Source organism: Geotrypetes seraphini, chromosome 15, assembly GCF_902459505.1.
Source record: "Geotrypetes seraphini chromosome 15, aGeoSer1.1, whole genome shotgun sequence".
Classification (NCBI taxonomy): domain Eukaryota; kingdom Metazoa; phylum Chordata; class Amphibia; order Gymnophiona; family Dermophiidae; genus Geotrypetes; species Geotrypetes seraphini.
Window position 1 is genome coordinate 47,830,055 of NC_047098.1, and position 17,606 is coordinate 47,847,660.

The window sequence follows — 17,606 nt, forward strand, 5'->3', positions numbered from 1 at the left end:
TCCCTGAAAGGCTACTTACAGAAATACAAGCATTATTCAAAGATGATGAACACATAAACTTTCCAGACCACAGAGATTCCTTCCTCAACCCCCTAACCTTATAAGATTTGTGTTTCATTGTTTAGCATTTGTTAACACCACCATATTTGTGAAATAGCAAACATGACTAGAAGACTCTTGAGCATCACTTCCCAAGCCGCCCATTGTAAATGGTGAAATTCAGCCCTCTGCAGATATCAACTGGGAAAATATGGCCTCTGAATTCCTTTTAAGCCGCCTTCTTGATTCCCAGAATTTTTAATAAAGGAAGATGGTCTTCTCTAGCATAAGTGTTATCAAGGACATGGGATCCAATTGGTTCACAATGTGGATGTGATGTCATTGATGACATCATTATCAATATAGACCAATCAGACCCAATGTGCAACACAGCACTATTCTCAGGAGAAATCGGATATTCAATCAGCTCTATTAAAAAAAACCCAACAAAAAAACTATCAACCTCAAATTTGAGTTTTAATGTTTTGAGTTGGAGGAAGACATTGACTTGAACAACTGAAAAAACACATCAACCTATATATAAGTAGAATTTTCTTTTATGTGAGACAATATTTTGGCTCCATTGAGCAGCAATTGCTGCAGGAAGTGATTTTTCCACCCATAGAGTCCTTCCTGTCTTACCCATGAGCAAATAAACCAGATAATTTCTTTCTTCAAGTGTTTGCTTCCAGAAGGTAAACTTTGTTTCAAGATGTTTATTTTGTAGTATCTATTTTAGTCTTCTATTGTCTTCTATTGAGACTGAGATAATAGCTTATTCTGAGGGTCACAAACAGTTCAGTATTAAAAAGGAAATGCTCATGTTAATGGTAATCATAGCTGTTTATCAGTTAAGTGGCCAGTACAACCGGATGGAAACCTGTTTTGTCCAATGTAGAGCACACCCTATATAAGCAAAATGTTCAAAGGCCCAGGGGATTTAAGCTAGGTAGTCCAACATCTCAAGCTGAGGGACCCATAAAAATCAGTAGCCAAAGGTACACTGTCAAGCTATTATTTCTCAATAGTGGACTATCTTCCAGTAATGTTGGAAAACTGTACTTTCATCCTGAAAGCAATAACAAAATGGGGCCAAAAATATTTTTCCCTCCCCCATTATTGGAACCGTCTAGTTATGCACAATTGACGACATCCTATTTCATGTTCTTGCTCTAGTCGTCATCCCCTTGAACCAAAGAATTATGTCATTAGCACCTAATCCTGTAACACCTGACCTCTTTTGTAATCCGCCTAGAACTGCAAGGTTAAGGCAGGACAGAAGTCGCTAATGTAATGTAATGTAATAATGATCCATTATGACATAATTATGGTTTATGGTTTTTATTTATATCCTGCTTTATACAAAACGGGCTATAGATAATAAAATATACAAATACACCCATTAAAAATACATAACCATACAAATACAATCACATCTAAATAACCCAGACACACATAAAATGCACATCAAAATGAATTATGTCACAATGAATTATGTCATATGCCATAATGATCGATTTTTATCATTTCTCAAGGGTTGCCAACAGGCTAGGCTTTCAGGATATCCCTAATGAATATGTATGCGGTATTTACTACAATGAAGGTAGAAGGCATTCAAATCTCTCTTATGCTTACTCTTTATAGATATCCTGAAAACCTAGGTGCTTGACCATTGTGCAAAGTGCATTAATTTCCTCCCTGGTATGTGGTTTAATGTTTCTTATCTTTCCTGGGTCTAATACTGCTGAAACACATACCTCTATCCATACCTTCTTACATTAAGCCAGTGGTTGTCACCATGTCCTTCTAGAGTGGCAGACAGTCGGGTTTCAGGTTACCCTGTTGAATATGTATGGAATATATTTACATATACTGTCCTCATTACATGTAAATTCATCTCATGCATATTGATGATAACCTGTCTGGCTGACTTTCCTGTTAGTGGAATTTCTGCTTTTGTTTTGTTGTTTTTCCTGTAGGCCAGACTGAGAACCATTCCATTGGCCACTGAGAACAAACTGTGGCTAACATTGTAACGTAACTGAAGGACGTGTTTATGGATTTTGCTTTCACTTGTCTGAGTCAAGGAAACGTTTCCAAATCATAGACTATAGCAGTGGCTCCCAAACCTGTCCTGGGGGACCCCCAGCCAGTCAGGTTTTCAAGATATCCCTAATGAATATGCATGAGAGAGATTTGCATACCTGTCACTTCCATTATTTGCAAATCTCTCTCATGCATATTCATTAGGGATATCTTGAAAACCTGACTGGTTGGGGGGTCCCCCAGGACAGGTTTGGGAACCACTGGACTATAGAATCTGCAAAGGGTTTGAGCTTCACCAGATTAGGCAGAAAGAGAAATTCTCATCTTACCTGAGTGTCCATCGTTTGTCAAAGTCCATGAATTTGGGTTTTCATACCCCTGGAATTGGAATGGAATTAGTTGATCATTAAACTCCACATTCCTGGTGTCAATATCTATAGGGGATTGTTGAGTTCCTCCACATTGGATGTTAACATTACTCCACTCTTTGGGTTCTGGTTGAGAAAAATAAAACAGTGTATGATGGAGTCTCACCAAAATCAAATTGCAGATTAGGATACAAGCACTAAATGATTCAGGGCAGTGGCAGACAAATTAAGAGCCTTCAAGCAAAATGTCAGAGAGGCTTCCCAGAGCATGGGGATCTGCCTTAGGAGATATGGCTTTAAGAGGTTGCTTCCTTCCCAGATCCCCTTTGTACTGCAGGAATGCTCGGGTGAAATTTACACCTAATCCAGTACAGAGCTGGTTTGAAAAGTTTGGTAAAAAAGCAAGTTAAACAGTGTATAGTCTATCAAGGTCTATACACGTAATCCAGCGAGTTTCCAGTTTTTTTTGTAAGCTATTTTCCCTATGGTATGAAAAAAATGGAAACTCGCTGGACTAAGTGTATAGCCCTCAATGGAGAATATATGTTGTTTAACTTGCTTTGTTACCAAACTTTTCAAACCACCCTCGTACTTCAGTGTTGCTAAATTGTCTTAAGAACCTAAGAATAGCCTTACTGGGTCAGACCAATGGTCCATCAAGCCCAGTAGCCCGTTCTCACGGTGGTCAATCCAGGTCACTAGTACCTGGCCAAAACCCAAGATCCAGGGTAAGCAGTGGCTTCCCCCATGTCTTTCTCAATAACAGACTATGGACTTTTCCTCCAGGAAATTGTCCAAACCTTTCTTAAAAGCAGCTACACTATCCGCTGTTACCACATCCTCTGGCAATGCATTCCACAGCTTAACTATTCTCTGAGTGAAAAAATATTTCCTCCTATTGGTTTTAAAAGTATTTCCCTGTAACTTTATCGAGTGTCCCCTAGTCTTTGTAATTTTTGACGGAGTGAAAAATCGATCCACTCGTACCCGTTCTACTCCACTCAGGATTTTGTAGACTTCAATCATATCTCCCCTCAGCCTTCACTTTTCCAAGCTGAAGAGCCCTAACCTTTTTAGTCTTTCCTCATACAAGAGGAGTTCCATCCCCTTTATCATCTTGGTCGCTCTTCTTTGAATCTTTTCTAGCGCCACTATATCTTTCTTGAGATAAGGAGACCAGAACGCAATACTCCAGGTGAGGTTGCACCATGGAGCGATATAGAGGCATTTGCCTGCACTGCCTTCTTGGTATGCAAATCTGTCTCATGCATGTTCATTGTGGATACCCTGAAAACCTGGCCTACCAGTAGATCTCGAGGACTGGACTTGGGCAATCCTGAGATAAAGTATGAGCCCACCAGGACAGATAGGGAAAAATGCATGAGTACCTGAATGTAAACCACTTAGTGTATAAATGGTATAAAAATAACTCCCCCCCCAAAAAAAAAAAAAAATAAAAAAACCAACCCAACAAAAACCCAACCCTTTAAAATAATGAAAAATGCATCTGCAAAGATTTTTGCTGGAATACCTTCAATTCTTATGTGCTGTCATCTTTTCATGTAGCAGGGGTATGCTTCTTTAAGCTGCCTGTAACTAAGGTTTTAATATGGTATTTCAGAGAGCAGGAAATGTAGGAACAGATAAATCATTTGGAATTTGAGACTTACCTATACAGCTGGGTGAGTTTGCCTTTTGGTGCTCATAACACCAAGATGCTGAAAAGAGAAAAAGAAGAAGCTTTTTGCAGACATGTCTTATCTGTTTTCTAAAGATTACATTTGTCATTATCTGTGCTATAATGATATCAGTTGGATCCAGCTAACTTAAACAAGGAAATCCAGGCCAGGTTTTACTCCATCTTGCCTCAATGTTTCAACTAAAAATATTGAACTTGACTACAAGTCCATAGATATAATGGAGTACAACCAGGATTGCCTTGGCTTGTTCAGATCACAAAGAACCAATTAGCAAGCTTAAAGCAGAGTAGCTTTCTTTGTGCTGGGACTTATTTTTCTCTAGTCCAGGGGTTTTTAACCCAGTCCTTAGGAAATACCTATCCAGTCATGTTTTCAAGATACCCCCCACTGAATATGCATTTGATAGATTTATATATTACAGAGTCAGTGCATGCCAACTTCTCTTTCAAATGCAGGGTGGATATCTTGAAAACTGACTGGCTTGGTAGGTCCTGAGGGCTGGGTTGAGAACCCTCTCTCTAGTCCAGTGGTATCAAATTCAAACCCTTTGCAGGGCCACATTTTGGATTTGTAAGAACTTGGAGGGCCTCAGAAAAGAAATAGTTAATGTCTTATTAGAGAAATGACAATTTTGCATGAGGTAAAACTCTTTATAGTTTATAAATCTTTCCTTTTGGCCTCATGTGGTCCCCGGGCCGCAAGTTTGAGACCACTGCTCTAGTCCCATAGAGAGTGGAATGAGCTGGGGCTGGACCATGGCGACCATGCTCTTACCAATTTTTGCCTCACATAGTATCACCAATGAAGGAACTAGGTGGCAAGGAGAGAGCTTGGTTTATTTGGCACTCCCAAGCAAAATGGCATTCTGCTGTCCCTGTCTGGTCCAGCACTTTGCAATGGGAATGGAAGCCAGATGTGCAAAACATCTGTTTGTTATTCCATTATGAACCTTTTCAAAGAATGCATTTTCCCCACACTGAAAGACAAGTTGCAATAAAAAACTGAAATGTCAAAGCAATGGGGGGGGGGAGAGGGGGAGGTCATGAAGTGAGCACAATATGCACGGTATGAAAAAAAAAAGTCATCTATTTACTGAACTACTGAAATTCTGTTAAACAAATAACCATGAAAGCACTAAAGGAATTTGGTCTGTGCTAAGGTTACCTGGCTGACTGTTTGTCCTTTTCTGCTCCCCTGCTACAGCTTGGAAATTAACTCCCATGTTCTGCCCTAAAAGATCAGCTAAAGCTCTTATAATATACTCATTACTGATTTAACAACAAGTTTGCGTGGGAGTAGGGATGGAGGTCGGCATGAAGACAGGAGGGACAAGCAATTCTGAAGTTGTGTAAGATGGATTGATAAAACCTTGCCTGTCAAAGTTGGACTTCCTAACTTGAAAACATCTAAGCATTGATTTATGATCTCACATTAACAAAATGTCACTAGATAATCTGGCTATGCGCTTTGTTTTATGAAACCAGGAATTGTACTATCCCAGTGGTTTCAAACTCGCGGCACACCAGGGACTATTTTGAGGCCCTCAGTATGTTTATCATAACAACAAAAGTAAAATAAAAGTTTCTTGATCATATGTCTCTTTAGCTATAAATGACAATATTATTATTAAGACAGCTAAAAGGAAAGATTTATAAACTATAGAGTTTTCCCTCATGCAAAATTTAATTTCTTTAATAAGACATTAACTATTTTTTCTGAGGCCCTCCAAGTACCTACAAATCCAAAATGTGGCACTGCAAAGGGTCTGAGTTTGAGACCACTGGACTACCCCTACCTCTGCTGTTTGTAGGGAGACTGCAGAATCACAGGCTAAATAACTTAAAATATATAAACAAGAGTCAAGCTAAGAGAAAAATCATTTCCTGGGATGCATTTTCAAATTGTTCTTTAGAAAATTTACCCCATATATTGGTTAAAAAGTTTGTGGTTATCTTACCGCAAGCCCTGTTGCTCCATAAGCAAACACATATGGTATATACCTCATCATCACATAAAAAAAACAGACATTCCCAAAGTAATGTTTGGAAGAACAAAGCTATGTATATACAATATATTGGGAAATCTTGTGCTGTGAACTGGAGTTCTTCCTGGCCTTCTTTTCACATAATCCAGACAAGGGCAAACTGAGTTGCTATCAGGCTACCCTTTATTCTATGATTCTTCTTCAGTCATGTTCAGCCACCCTAATCTAATCTTAGATTTATATACCGAGTCATCCCTAAAAAAATAGGGCTCGATTCGGTTTACAACAGTTTATCTAAAAGGGATAACATTACACTTCTTAAAAATTATTGTTTAAAAAACATTGAAACAACATAGTTTTAAAGATTTTTCCAGAAGACCTAAAACAAAATACAAGATATTATTTGAGAAGATAGATCATTCCACAATGCAATTAATAAAAACAAAAAAGAATGAGCCATTTTACTGATTAATCTGATAATCTTTAACAGAAAGAAAGGAGAGTTTGCATGTATGAATGGTTCTATAACCTGAAAATCTTGAAAATTTAAGGACAAAGGAATCAAAGAGTAGAGGTAGAGTAGAGGTAGAGGAGTAGAGGTAGGTAATAGGGATAAAATTAGAGGATTAGAGGCAGTTACAAAATTAGTCATGGACACTGTGCAGGCAATTAGGCCTGATGGGCCGCCGCGGGAGCGGACCACTGGGCAGGATGGACCTCTGGTCTGACTCAGTGGAGGCAACTTCTTATGTTCTTATGTAGAATTTTAAATACTATACAAGCACATTTGAACTGGACTCTAAAATGAAACGAAAGCCAATGTTGGATCTTTAGTAAAGGTGTCACATGATCAAATTTTGATTTTCCAAAAATTGTCCTTGCAAGTGCCATATCTGGGGTAGGGTTATTTCAAAATACATAGCTCTGTCTTTTTTTTGCCCCACCTCTTTCACATGACCACTAATTACAGATTGGTTTTTGAATGGCTTTCATCTCTTTAAAAAGGCACTTGAGAGAGACAGTTTGGTAATGCAGGAATATGTGATTTCAGAGGTCCTGGAAAGGGACTGGAGCTCTTTTGTCACCCTACGCCAGATGTGGCACAGTTCTGCTTCTTACAACGTCATTTGGCACCTGGCATGAAGCCCATGCAGTGTATGGTGAACAGAAACTGGTGCTTTGCTGTCCTCCTAGCTGGAAACAGTCCTAGAGTCCAGGACTTGCTTACTTGCAACAAATCTTATCATTTTACATGGATTGAATGGGGAGGCTGTCAGTTCCATTGCTGCCCAAAGTGCTGACATTATTTGGTGCCTTTCTCCAAAATAAAGCCTGTACTCTATATGACATGCTACTAGAAGCATGCCAACAAAATTAGGGTTACCAAATGGCTCCAGAAAAAGGAGGACAGTTTGAGATATCTGGATTTTACTTCCACAATGGAAGTAAAACCCTGATGTCTCAATCCATCCTTTCTCTGGAGCCATATCCTGCAAACAGGATGGTTGGATAGACTGGAGTGAGCTTGGATGGCAACTTCAGCATTTGGAACCTAGGACAATTCCAGGTGGACTTCACAGTCTATGACCCAGAAATATCAAAGAAGAGACAAGTTAATTTAATCATGTATTATGATTAAAGCCCTGCCAGTCAAAGAAATCTGCTGCTAAAGTTAACCCTTCTTCCTCATACTGCCTCAGGGGTGAGGGAGTCAGCAACACGCCTTCAGCCGCCAATACTGGCACTCCCCAAGCATATTCAGTTCATGCATAATCTGAGCATGCTCAGAGAGTACCAGTGTCAGCGGCTGGAGGCACACCTCTAACTTCCTTGCTCCTGAGGCAATACAAGGAGGAAGAGGGTGACTTGGGTAGTGGATATCTTCAGCTGATCGGACTTCGGCTACCCCACCAGCCATTGAACATGTACTGCAGCTTTGAAGGGGTCTGAGCCCAAAGTGGGGGACCCAAGTCCCCAAGATTCCCCTGTGGCTATGCCACTGATTAAAGGCCTAATATTTATTATTTATTTATTTTAAAATTTAATATACCATTTAAACCTAATTCAGTAAGACAAATAAAAACAAACAGTAGCATACAATCATCAGAAAATCACATAAAGTGCCCTTCAAAAGAATAGTCGCAAAGATCAGTTCCCAGCAAAAGGCCATTTTACTGGTCTCAGCATATTTTGGATTAGCATTTGTTTTTATGTTCAAATATTTTTTTATTGTGAATGCAGCAACAGCATGCAACAAAGAATACAACAAAACCAAGGAACCAACATCCAACAATACAAAATTTTGTGTTTTCCCCCTTGATTTTGCTTTGGTAGAGCAAGAGTAGAGAACCCCTCCCCCTGCCTCCCCCTAACCCTACCAGACCATCCAAGTCCCCTAACAGAACCTCCCCTCCCCCCAAGAAGTATACAAAAGACGACCAACAGGTCTTCAACATTCTAAAGGCCCGTTAGAATTTGTTTTTAATAACGCTAAATTCTCAGAACGCAGAGACCTAGATGGTAAATAGTTTGGCATCTTACTTTTTTTTTTTTTTTTAGTTCAAATGTTTTTATTAAGGGTTATAATAAAGTTACAAGAAAAAGTATACAGAATGCAACTTTGACAGAATATTCATGATAATGACAATACATGCTTGATACAACTACAACAAATGTATGAGTTTCGGTAAACATTTACATGGATAGGGGTATGCAGTACCTGAGAATCCAAAAAGTAAAGAATAATACTCCAGTAATTAAAACTTGTTGCTAGACTCAGTGCAATATCTAAGTAAAGGAGACCAGATGTTATTGTATTTGCAAAGGGAAGCTGATCGGTCCGCCAGCGCTTTTTCATATTTACTAATCAGACATAGAGAATTCCACCAAGTATGATAGTCAATCTTTGACAGATCTTTCCAGCAATATAGGACGTTTTGAATAGCTAAAGACAGCATTATGGTCAATAATCTATCTTCATAGAGGTCAAGAGAGGCTTGAACACCATGTGATTTCAAAATGACAATATTGTATGTGAGTGGCTCATGAAGGCTCAACACTGAACATATTATGTCCCAGATTTTCACCCAATATAGTGTCAGATGCTTACATGAAAATAAGAGGTGTTTCAGAGTGCCAGGATGAGCTGAACAAGACCCGCAACAGGTGGGAGTAGTCGAGTCAATCTTATTGGCTAGTATGGGAGTCCATATTGCTCTATGTAATACATAATACATAGATTGCAATAAAGATGCTGATCTGATAGACTTAAACATTTGCAACCATATGGCAGACCAATCAATGGCGTCTGAGGGTAAATTCAGGTCTTCATTCCATTTGAGAACTGTGCTTGTGGGGATGCGAAAATATGCTTTTTGCAACCATTTATACCAAAGAGATACTTTATTATGCCATACAGAGAACTTGCTCAAAAGTGACTCTAAGCTTGGTGGAGAGGTCAAGGTGAGAGCATCGGGAATAGTTTTCTTGATACAATGTGTTAACTGGATCCATTGAAATTGTTGGCTGATGGGTAATTTCCATTTCTGAGTCAGATCCTGAAATGTCATCCATTGGTCACCCTGCATCAGATCTTGTATCGTGTGAATTCCGTATTGTTGCCATATCCGCCAGGTGATTGGAGAGCCTTGTATTTTGAATCTAGTGTTGTTCCATATGGGAATAAGTTTAGATTTGTCCCAGCTAACTTCTAGTTGAGAGTCAATCCTCTTCAAAGCAGACATGTAAGAAGCAAGTATAGGATCCGCTTTGTCAACCTGGGATAGTTGAGATACCGCCAACAGCTGCATGCGCGACTCATCATATTTGAGTCGTTCCAATAAGTGCCAAGATGGTGTTTCGCTAAGTTGTGGTATCGAATACCGTTGGGCCCATTGCCGGACTAAGAAAGCGTTATGATATTGAGAAAAATCGGGGAAACTGACACCCCCACAAGATTTGTCAGCCTTCAGTTTAAGTAAAGCTATTCATGGATGTTTTTTGTTCCATAAGAAGTTTGAGAGGATGGAGTCGATACTTTTGTAGAAAGAGGATGGAAGAAAAAAATGGAAGCATGTTCAACACATAATTAAGTTTGGGTGATATCATCATCCGTATGGTCTCCAAACAACCCCACCATGACAGATGTAGAGGAGACTATTTACTTGTGGTGGATTTGGCGATGTTGAAGAGATATTCCATATTAAGTTGAATCGTCTCATCCAACGAGGGACCAAACAGCACCCCCAGATACTTCATTTTCGTGTTAGACCATGTGACTCCCAGTGATTTCACTTCAGGTTCCACTGCTGGACAATTGAGTGGCATTACCTCAGTCTTGCTTGTGTTGAGTTTATATCCAGATTCCAATGAGTAGTCATTGATTAATTGAAAAAGTGAGGGCAATGAAGAGGGAGTTGTATATAACAGTATATCATCTGCGTAGGCGGAAGTTTTGATTTCCAAGTCTCCGAGCTTGAAACCAGAAATATTGGGGGAAGACCGAATGGCAATAAGCAAGGGCTCGAGAGCTAGATCAAAAAGCAAGGGTGATAAAGGGCACCCCTGTCTGGTTCCCCTGGATGGTTGAAAAGGAGACGATAAGGAGCCATTGATGAATGTCTTAGTTGTAGGTACATGTAGTTCAGGTCATGTTAACTGAGCCCAGTCATAACGCCTGAAACAGGGCAGAGGTTACCAAATCAGTACCATAGTACAATTTCACAGTCAAACCTGGTGGATCGGAGTAGGTGACTGTTGCTCAATGTAAGCTGCTAGTTCTTCTGGCGAAGTGAAATCCTTCGTTTGGTTATGTAGAGTTACTCTCATGCGGGCGGGGTACATCATACCGAATTTGGCAGAGAGCTGTTTGAGTTGTGGCCTGTAGGAAAGTAGCTGCTTACGACGCAGTGCTGTAGATTTGTTCAGGTCTGGAACGAACAGCAAGATGGTGCCTTCAAGTTTTACCGGCGCACGTATTTTAGCGCGTTGCATTATGTCCAGCACATGTTGGTAGCGTAATGATTTGAACACTACAGGCCTGGGGAAGCGATCATTGACGTTGCGGTAAGAGGGAACCCGGTGTGCCCTTTCGATTTCGAAATCACGTAGGAACGTGATTTCCAGCAGTTTGGGTATAAGGTCTTCCAGATATTTGGCGAGGTCACGTTCATGTGGACCTTCAGGAAGATCTAGCAGACGTATGTTGCATCTACGCGATCGGTTACCGCTGTCTTCCAGGTCTCTCTCTAGAGCAGAAATTCTGGCTGTTTGTTTACATAGCTCAGCCACTGCGTTAGAGGTCGCGGCCATCTTTTCTTTGAGCGTGGTGACATGTGTTTGCAGGAGCGAAAAATCTGCAGATAAATTAGTGAGCTTATCATTAATTTCGTCAGTGGTGGTTTTTGTGTCTGTCACCAGCTCTTTTAGTACCTTTAGTTCCGCTAGGATTTCCTTGGTGTTGTTGTCACCCTCCGTTGTAGGCAGCGGGACCTTCGAAGGTGATGGCGGGTCCGGCTTGTGCCGTTTACCTATTTTTTTGTCAGCCATAACGTCGGGTAAGGCAGATGCGCTTACAAGTGAAAGCGGTGATATTTAAGAAGTCGAAGGTGATCGATTTGGTTGTTTTTGGAGCGTTATGTACTCGCGGTGTCTACGATTCTAGAAGTCGGGGCAGGAGCTCTGAAATCAAGCTGCCATTTATCGCGGGCTCAGCAGCGCCCCCCATCTGGCATCTTACTTTTAAACAGTTCGGGTATGGTTCCATACAAGAACTGATGGTAAATCATTAATGCTTTATATTGAGATCTAAAAACAACAGGCAGCCAGTACAATTGTTGGAGATAGGGCGAAATATGATCATAATTAGATACGCTTATTATCAGTCTTGATGCTGCATTCTGCCTCCAGGTTCAATTCTCCCTCCCTCCCACCCATTTTCCAGCATCTTTCCTTTCTTCTACTTCCTGGTCCATTCTCTCTCTCTCTGCCCTCTTTCCGCCACCCTGTCCAATATCTCTCTTTCTTCCTCCCCTCCACCTTCTCCGCTCCCAAGTCCATTATCTCTCTCTTTCTTCCCTCCCTCTGAGTCCAACATCTCTCTTTCTCTCTCTTCTTCTACCTCAATCCTTCTTTCCTTCAGTTTGTCATCTTTCACTCTTTCCCTTTCTTAACCCACATCCACAGAGTCTGGCATCTCTCTTTTCCCTCGTGGCCCTTCTCACAGTTCTCTCTCAGTTCCCTCCTCCCCCATCCCTGTGCACAGTCTGGTGCCTCTACCCTCCATTCCCAGCCCTGTCCATGGCTCTCTCAAATCCCTCTTCTCCACCACTTGTTCCCTCCCATGCACCTGCTCAAAAGCAAGCAGATCTTTGGTTCTGCAGTGTCAGCATCTATCATACTCATATACTTCCTGCAGCTTGTATCGGGTCTTTCCCTCTTACCCATCCCACCCTTCTGAAAACAGGAAGTTGCATCAGAAGAAGCAGAATGGGTCAGAGGGAAAGGCCCAATGCAAGCTGCAGGCAGGCTGTGAGTATGGCTGCCGCTGGTGCTGCAGGACTGAAAACTTGTTTGCCTTTGTTTGAACAAGTATCCCAGAGGTGGAACGGAATTGAGGGAGAGACTCTGGACCACGCACAGAGGGGTAGAGGGCAGGGAGAAAGTGAGCAGCACTCTAATTATTAATCACAATAAATTTTATAGACAAATTAATAATTAACTTATTAATAGTGGCATTAATCACAATTTAACCTGCAGCCCTAGTTATGTCTGCATGTTCTTATAAGCATCAGCCAAGAATTAAGGGCAGAAGAGGGGATGCATATCATTTTTAAAAGACTCTTATTGCATTGGAATTGATACCAATTTGATTAATGAAATGGAAAGTGCTTTGGTCTGCAATAAATACATGTTTGGTCTGCTGCTCTTCACATTTGCCCTGGCAGGATCTTATGGCTGTTCCCAACTTGCTGATATTGAATCATTTTGACTTCTGGTGCTGGAGGATTTTTATGTACTTTTAGAGCAGATGTTTCAGGCAATACTAGAGCAATTTTTGAAGGACATATGGGCTTTAAAGTTTTGCAAATTGTAGACGGTTCTATACACTGCCTTGGGTAAATCTCTTCATAAAGACAGTTAAATTATTATGTGGGTGGTCAGATGACACGAGGACAGAATTTGTCCCTGTCCTCACAGTTAACCGCAGGAAACCATCCCCGTGTCATTCTTTAAGGAGATAGGGAAGAATCATAGCATGAATGGGCAGAGCCACTGACCCTCAAGCCTTGCATTAAAGAATGCTAGTGTAGAAGGACTGAGGTTGAGATAGACACTAAAGAATGATAGTCTCTGGTATCCAGACCAGATATTGTGATGTCATAATGCCTCACTCCACCAATGTCTATGAGCCAACCTCATTAGTGATGTCACAATGGCTTCATTATTCTATACTTGGCTTACATAAGAATCTGAATCTGAATGGGCAGACCCTCAAGATAGACCATGCCATTCTTTTGCCAGGATTTAGTTCATTCCTGAAAATCTAGAGAGTAATTAAAATGTCATTGAAAACGTTACTGATACCATAGACTGATCATCATTTAATTTGATTTAAAAAATAAAGGTTCAGAAATTGTTAATCAGTAATGGTGACTAAATAATATTATGCCTCTCACTGGAAGTTGAGAAATTTGACGGCAGGCTTTGTATAGCTATTAAAAAGTCAGTATTTGATGATGCCAAATTAGTCTTTAAATTCAGATGTAGAAGTATCATTGCTGGTTGAGCATCAACATAACACAATTATTGAATTAGTGGAGAAAGTAGAGTTGCATGGCAGTTAAGAAGGAAAGGGATTGGGACTTATATACCACCTTTTTGTTGCTATACAACTACACTCAAAATGGTTTACATACAGATACTTCAAACACGTTCCCTATGTGTCCTGGTGGGTTCACAATCTATCTAATGTACCTGGGAAGCTAAGGTTGTTTGAATTACATTCCAGTTCTTTTTTGTCAGCTTTCATGTAATTTGACTCTAGTCCTTTAATAAAATGTTTGAACATAATGTACCTGGGACAATGCTATTTAGCATAGCATTATCAAGTGACTTGCCCGGGGTCTCAAGGAGCAGTGCAGGGTTTGAACCCATAACCTCAGGGTGCTGAGGCTCTAGCTCTAAGCACTATGCCCCACTCTAGGACTTTATCTGTGCAATATGAATGCTATGCTAAATAGGCAACTTATAAGAGAATTAATACTGCTTTGAATCAGCTGTTTGTGATCTTGTTAACCAGTCTGTCACTCAGTTTTCTAATGAGGTTAGTGCTCTGCCCCTCTATTTCAGGGATTCTGAACCTAGTCCTGGTTTTGGAGATATCCACAATGAATATGCATGAGAGAAATTTGCGAGTACTTCCTCAATTGTATGCAAATCTATCTCATGCATATTCATTGTGGGTATCCTGAAAGCCAGACTGGCTAGGTGTGTCCTGAGGACTGGGTTGAGAATTCCCACTCGGTATTGTCCTATGTATTGCTATATACCAGTGATTCCCAACCCTGTCCTGGAAGAACACCAGGCCAATTGGGTTTTCAGGCTAGCCCTAATGAATATGCATGAGAGAGATTTGCATATGATGGAAGTGATAGGCATGCAAATTTGCTTCATGCATATTCATTAGGGCTAGCCTGAAAACCCAATTGGCCTGGTGTTCCTCCAGGACAGGGTTGGGAACCACTGCTATATACAGTATATTATTTTATACTAGTGTACTTTCTCTCCCTTATAAATGCTCTATTTTATATAATTCTTAGGGTGTTTCTTTTTTAAATAATTTATGTTTTCTTCTTTTGCTTTTTCTTGTTGATACATATTGGCTGTTTTATCTGGTTTGGTTCATTTTCTAGGAGGCTGTTGCTATCAGGTGAGAATGAGGAATGAGATTTCTGATTGGAAATCCTTGTCCTTGTGAAATCTTATGAAGGAGCATAAGTTTTCAGTTCTATGCAGACAACATAGTGCAGTGGTTCCCAACCCTGTCCTGGAGGACCACCAGGCCAGTCGGGTTTTCAGGATAGCCCTAATGAATATGCATGGAGTAGATTTGCATGCCTGGCAACCTCCATTATATGAAGATCTCTCTCATGCATATTCATTAGGGCTAGCCTGAAAACCCGACTGGCCTGGTGGTCCTCCAGGAGAGGGTTGGGAACCACTGACATAGTGTATATATTTTGTGATGATGAATGTTGGCCGATGGAATAAAACAGGGGAAACAAAACTATAAACTCAAATACACAAAATACGAAGTGGAATTGTCCTAATAAGATTGGTGAACACAAACTATTGCGAAAATGTCCTTTTATTCATCCTTTGGTTCAAATGACTTTATTCATCCAATAACTCAATGAATATATGAATGCTCAAGACAGAACGCCCAGGAGCTTTTGGCTCCAAGCACTGTTTCAAAAGATTCTATACTGTAGCACTGACTTGAATATTTATATATTATTCAAAACATCATTTGGCATAACCCAGAAGACTCTCTAGACCAGTATTTTTCAACCTTTTTACACCTATGGACCGGCAGAAATAAAAAAATTATTCTGTGGACCGGCATCGGTTGAAGAACACTGGGCTAAGTCGTGGGCCAGACCCCGCCCATCTCTACCCAATCTCCACCCCAGACTCCGCCCCCATAATAGTACTAATTGCACCTTGCACGTCCCTTGCCTCATCTGGAAGCCTTCCCTCTGACGTTGCAACGTCAGAGAGAAGGCTTCCAGTTCAGGCGCAGGATGCCCGTAGGAGCCACTGCCCGTGGCTTTGTGCACCGAATCAGTGAGGAAGAGGGAGCTGGCTCGAAGATAACGCCGCATTGATCGCGTGGACCGGCGGTTGAAGAACACTGTTTTGGGCCTGATGCACGTGCTGGCCCTGTGGACCGGCAGGAAATTTCTGTGGACCGGCACTGGTCCATGGACCAGTGGTTGAAGAACACTGCTCTAGACTCCTGAAGCAGGTCTGTTTGGCCGAAACATGTACATGTCGAGTCGTTGAGTTATTGGATGAATAAAGTCATTTGAACCATTGGATGAATTAAAGGATATTTTTGCAATAGTTTGTGTTCACCAGTCTTATTAGGACAATTCCATTCCTTATTATGATGAATGTTGGTCATCATCATGATTGTAAGGGGAACAGATTGAGACATCCGGGTTTTACTTCCATTGAAAGCAATGGAAGTCCGGATGTCTCAATCCGTCCTCCTTTTCTGGAGCCATATGATAACCTTACATTTTATCCTGTCCTGGTTTTGAACTTACAGCCCAAAGCATGGTGGGATTTGTGTTACCTGATCCTGCCCTGTCGAAAATCAGTGCTGCAAGCCCCATAATGCACAGGGTGTGGTGGTCCCAATCCTGGACTGGTCCAATATTTCCAACCTGAAACTGGCTAACTTGGCAATCATTTGACATTTCATTTAGTTAAAACTGAGGCTTTGGTAGTAACTCAGTTTATACATGAGATGATCTTTTCCCCCTGTTAGGGTGGCAGATTGTGGAGCGCTGCTTGACAAGGAAAAGTCGATCGGGGCATCTGATCTGATCTGTGGTAGGAGATCACAGACGGAAAGGGCGGTCGCCCCGGCTCTCCAACGTTTTTTTAGGACAGTGGTGTCCTTTCACCTGGGAAGACTATTTACTGGAAAAAAAAAAAAAAAAGCAGCAGCTCGGGTTTCGGTGCAACATATTTTCTTTCACCAGCCAAAAACAGATTCTGCTGGGATTAATCACGGTGTTATTTTGGACTAGAGGCAACATGCATTGTCCCCAGAGACAGCAAATGGAAGAAACCCCTGCCCTGCGGTATTAATGAGATAGCTGTATCGGTGCAAGCTGCATTTTCTCGTTGCCACTTTGGCTCTCAGTTTTTGCACTAAGGGCTGTAGAATTATTTTTACAACTGACTCTCTGGAGCTTGATATTAAGACCAAGAAGGACAAAGCTTATTCAGCAAGATAATATTTCATCACACTACCAATTTTTTTATGGGGGAAAATCCAATCAAAGTTTCTTCCTTCTATTGTTAACTCACAAAAATTACTTTGCAATGTTGTTTTAAATTTGATTTCTGGTGCCTATCAAAATGTTTCTCACTAATAACTAGTTTATATTTTAACAGATAATGGTTACTAATAGGGAGGAGTTACTTTTCCTTTTCATTAAGGGATCAGAGCTTTTATTAAAAAACAGCTTAACAGTTTTAATGCTTTTGTTTTTCTGCTATTTGAGGAACTATGGTTGCTAACTCGGGAGAAATATTGCGGGGACAGAGTAAACCGAGGGTTTAAAAGGCAATTAGATCCAAGCTATGGGCCATGATGGTAAAAATAAAGATGGACGGTGTTCTATTAACCTTTTAAGCAAAACACTTTTATCAATTAATGCTGAGTTTCACACA

The 17,606-nt window shown here is 40.7% G+C and overlaps 1 protein-coding gene across 1 annotated transcript in view; it reads right to left on the minus strand.

Annotated features, from left to right (window-relative positions):
• Nucleotides 1–17,606, minus strand: part of CA4 (carbonic anhydrase 4) — a 48,226-nt gene that overhangs the window by 24,940 nt on the left and 5,680 nt on the right. Inside the window, exons 2-3 of the mRNA XM_033922390.1 lie at nucleotides 4,124–4,171; nucleotides 2,415–2,579 (exon numbers count right to left, since the gene is read on the minus strand). Coding sequence (XP_033778281.1) covers nucleotides 2,415–2,579; nucleotides 4,124–4,171 — 213 coding nt within the window. The remainder of the gene's footprint in view (nucleotides 1–2,414; nucleotides 2,580–4,123; nucleotides 4,172–17,606) is intronic.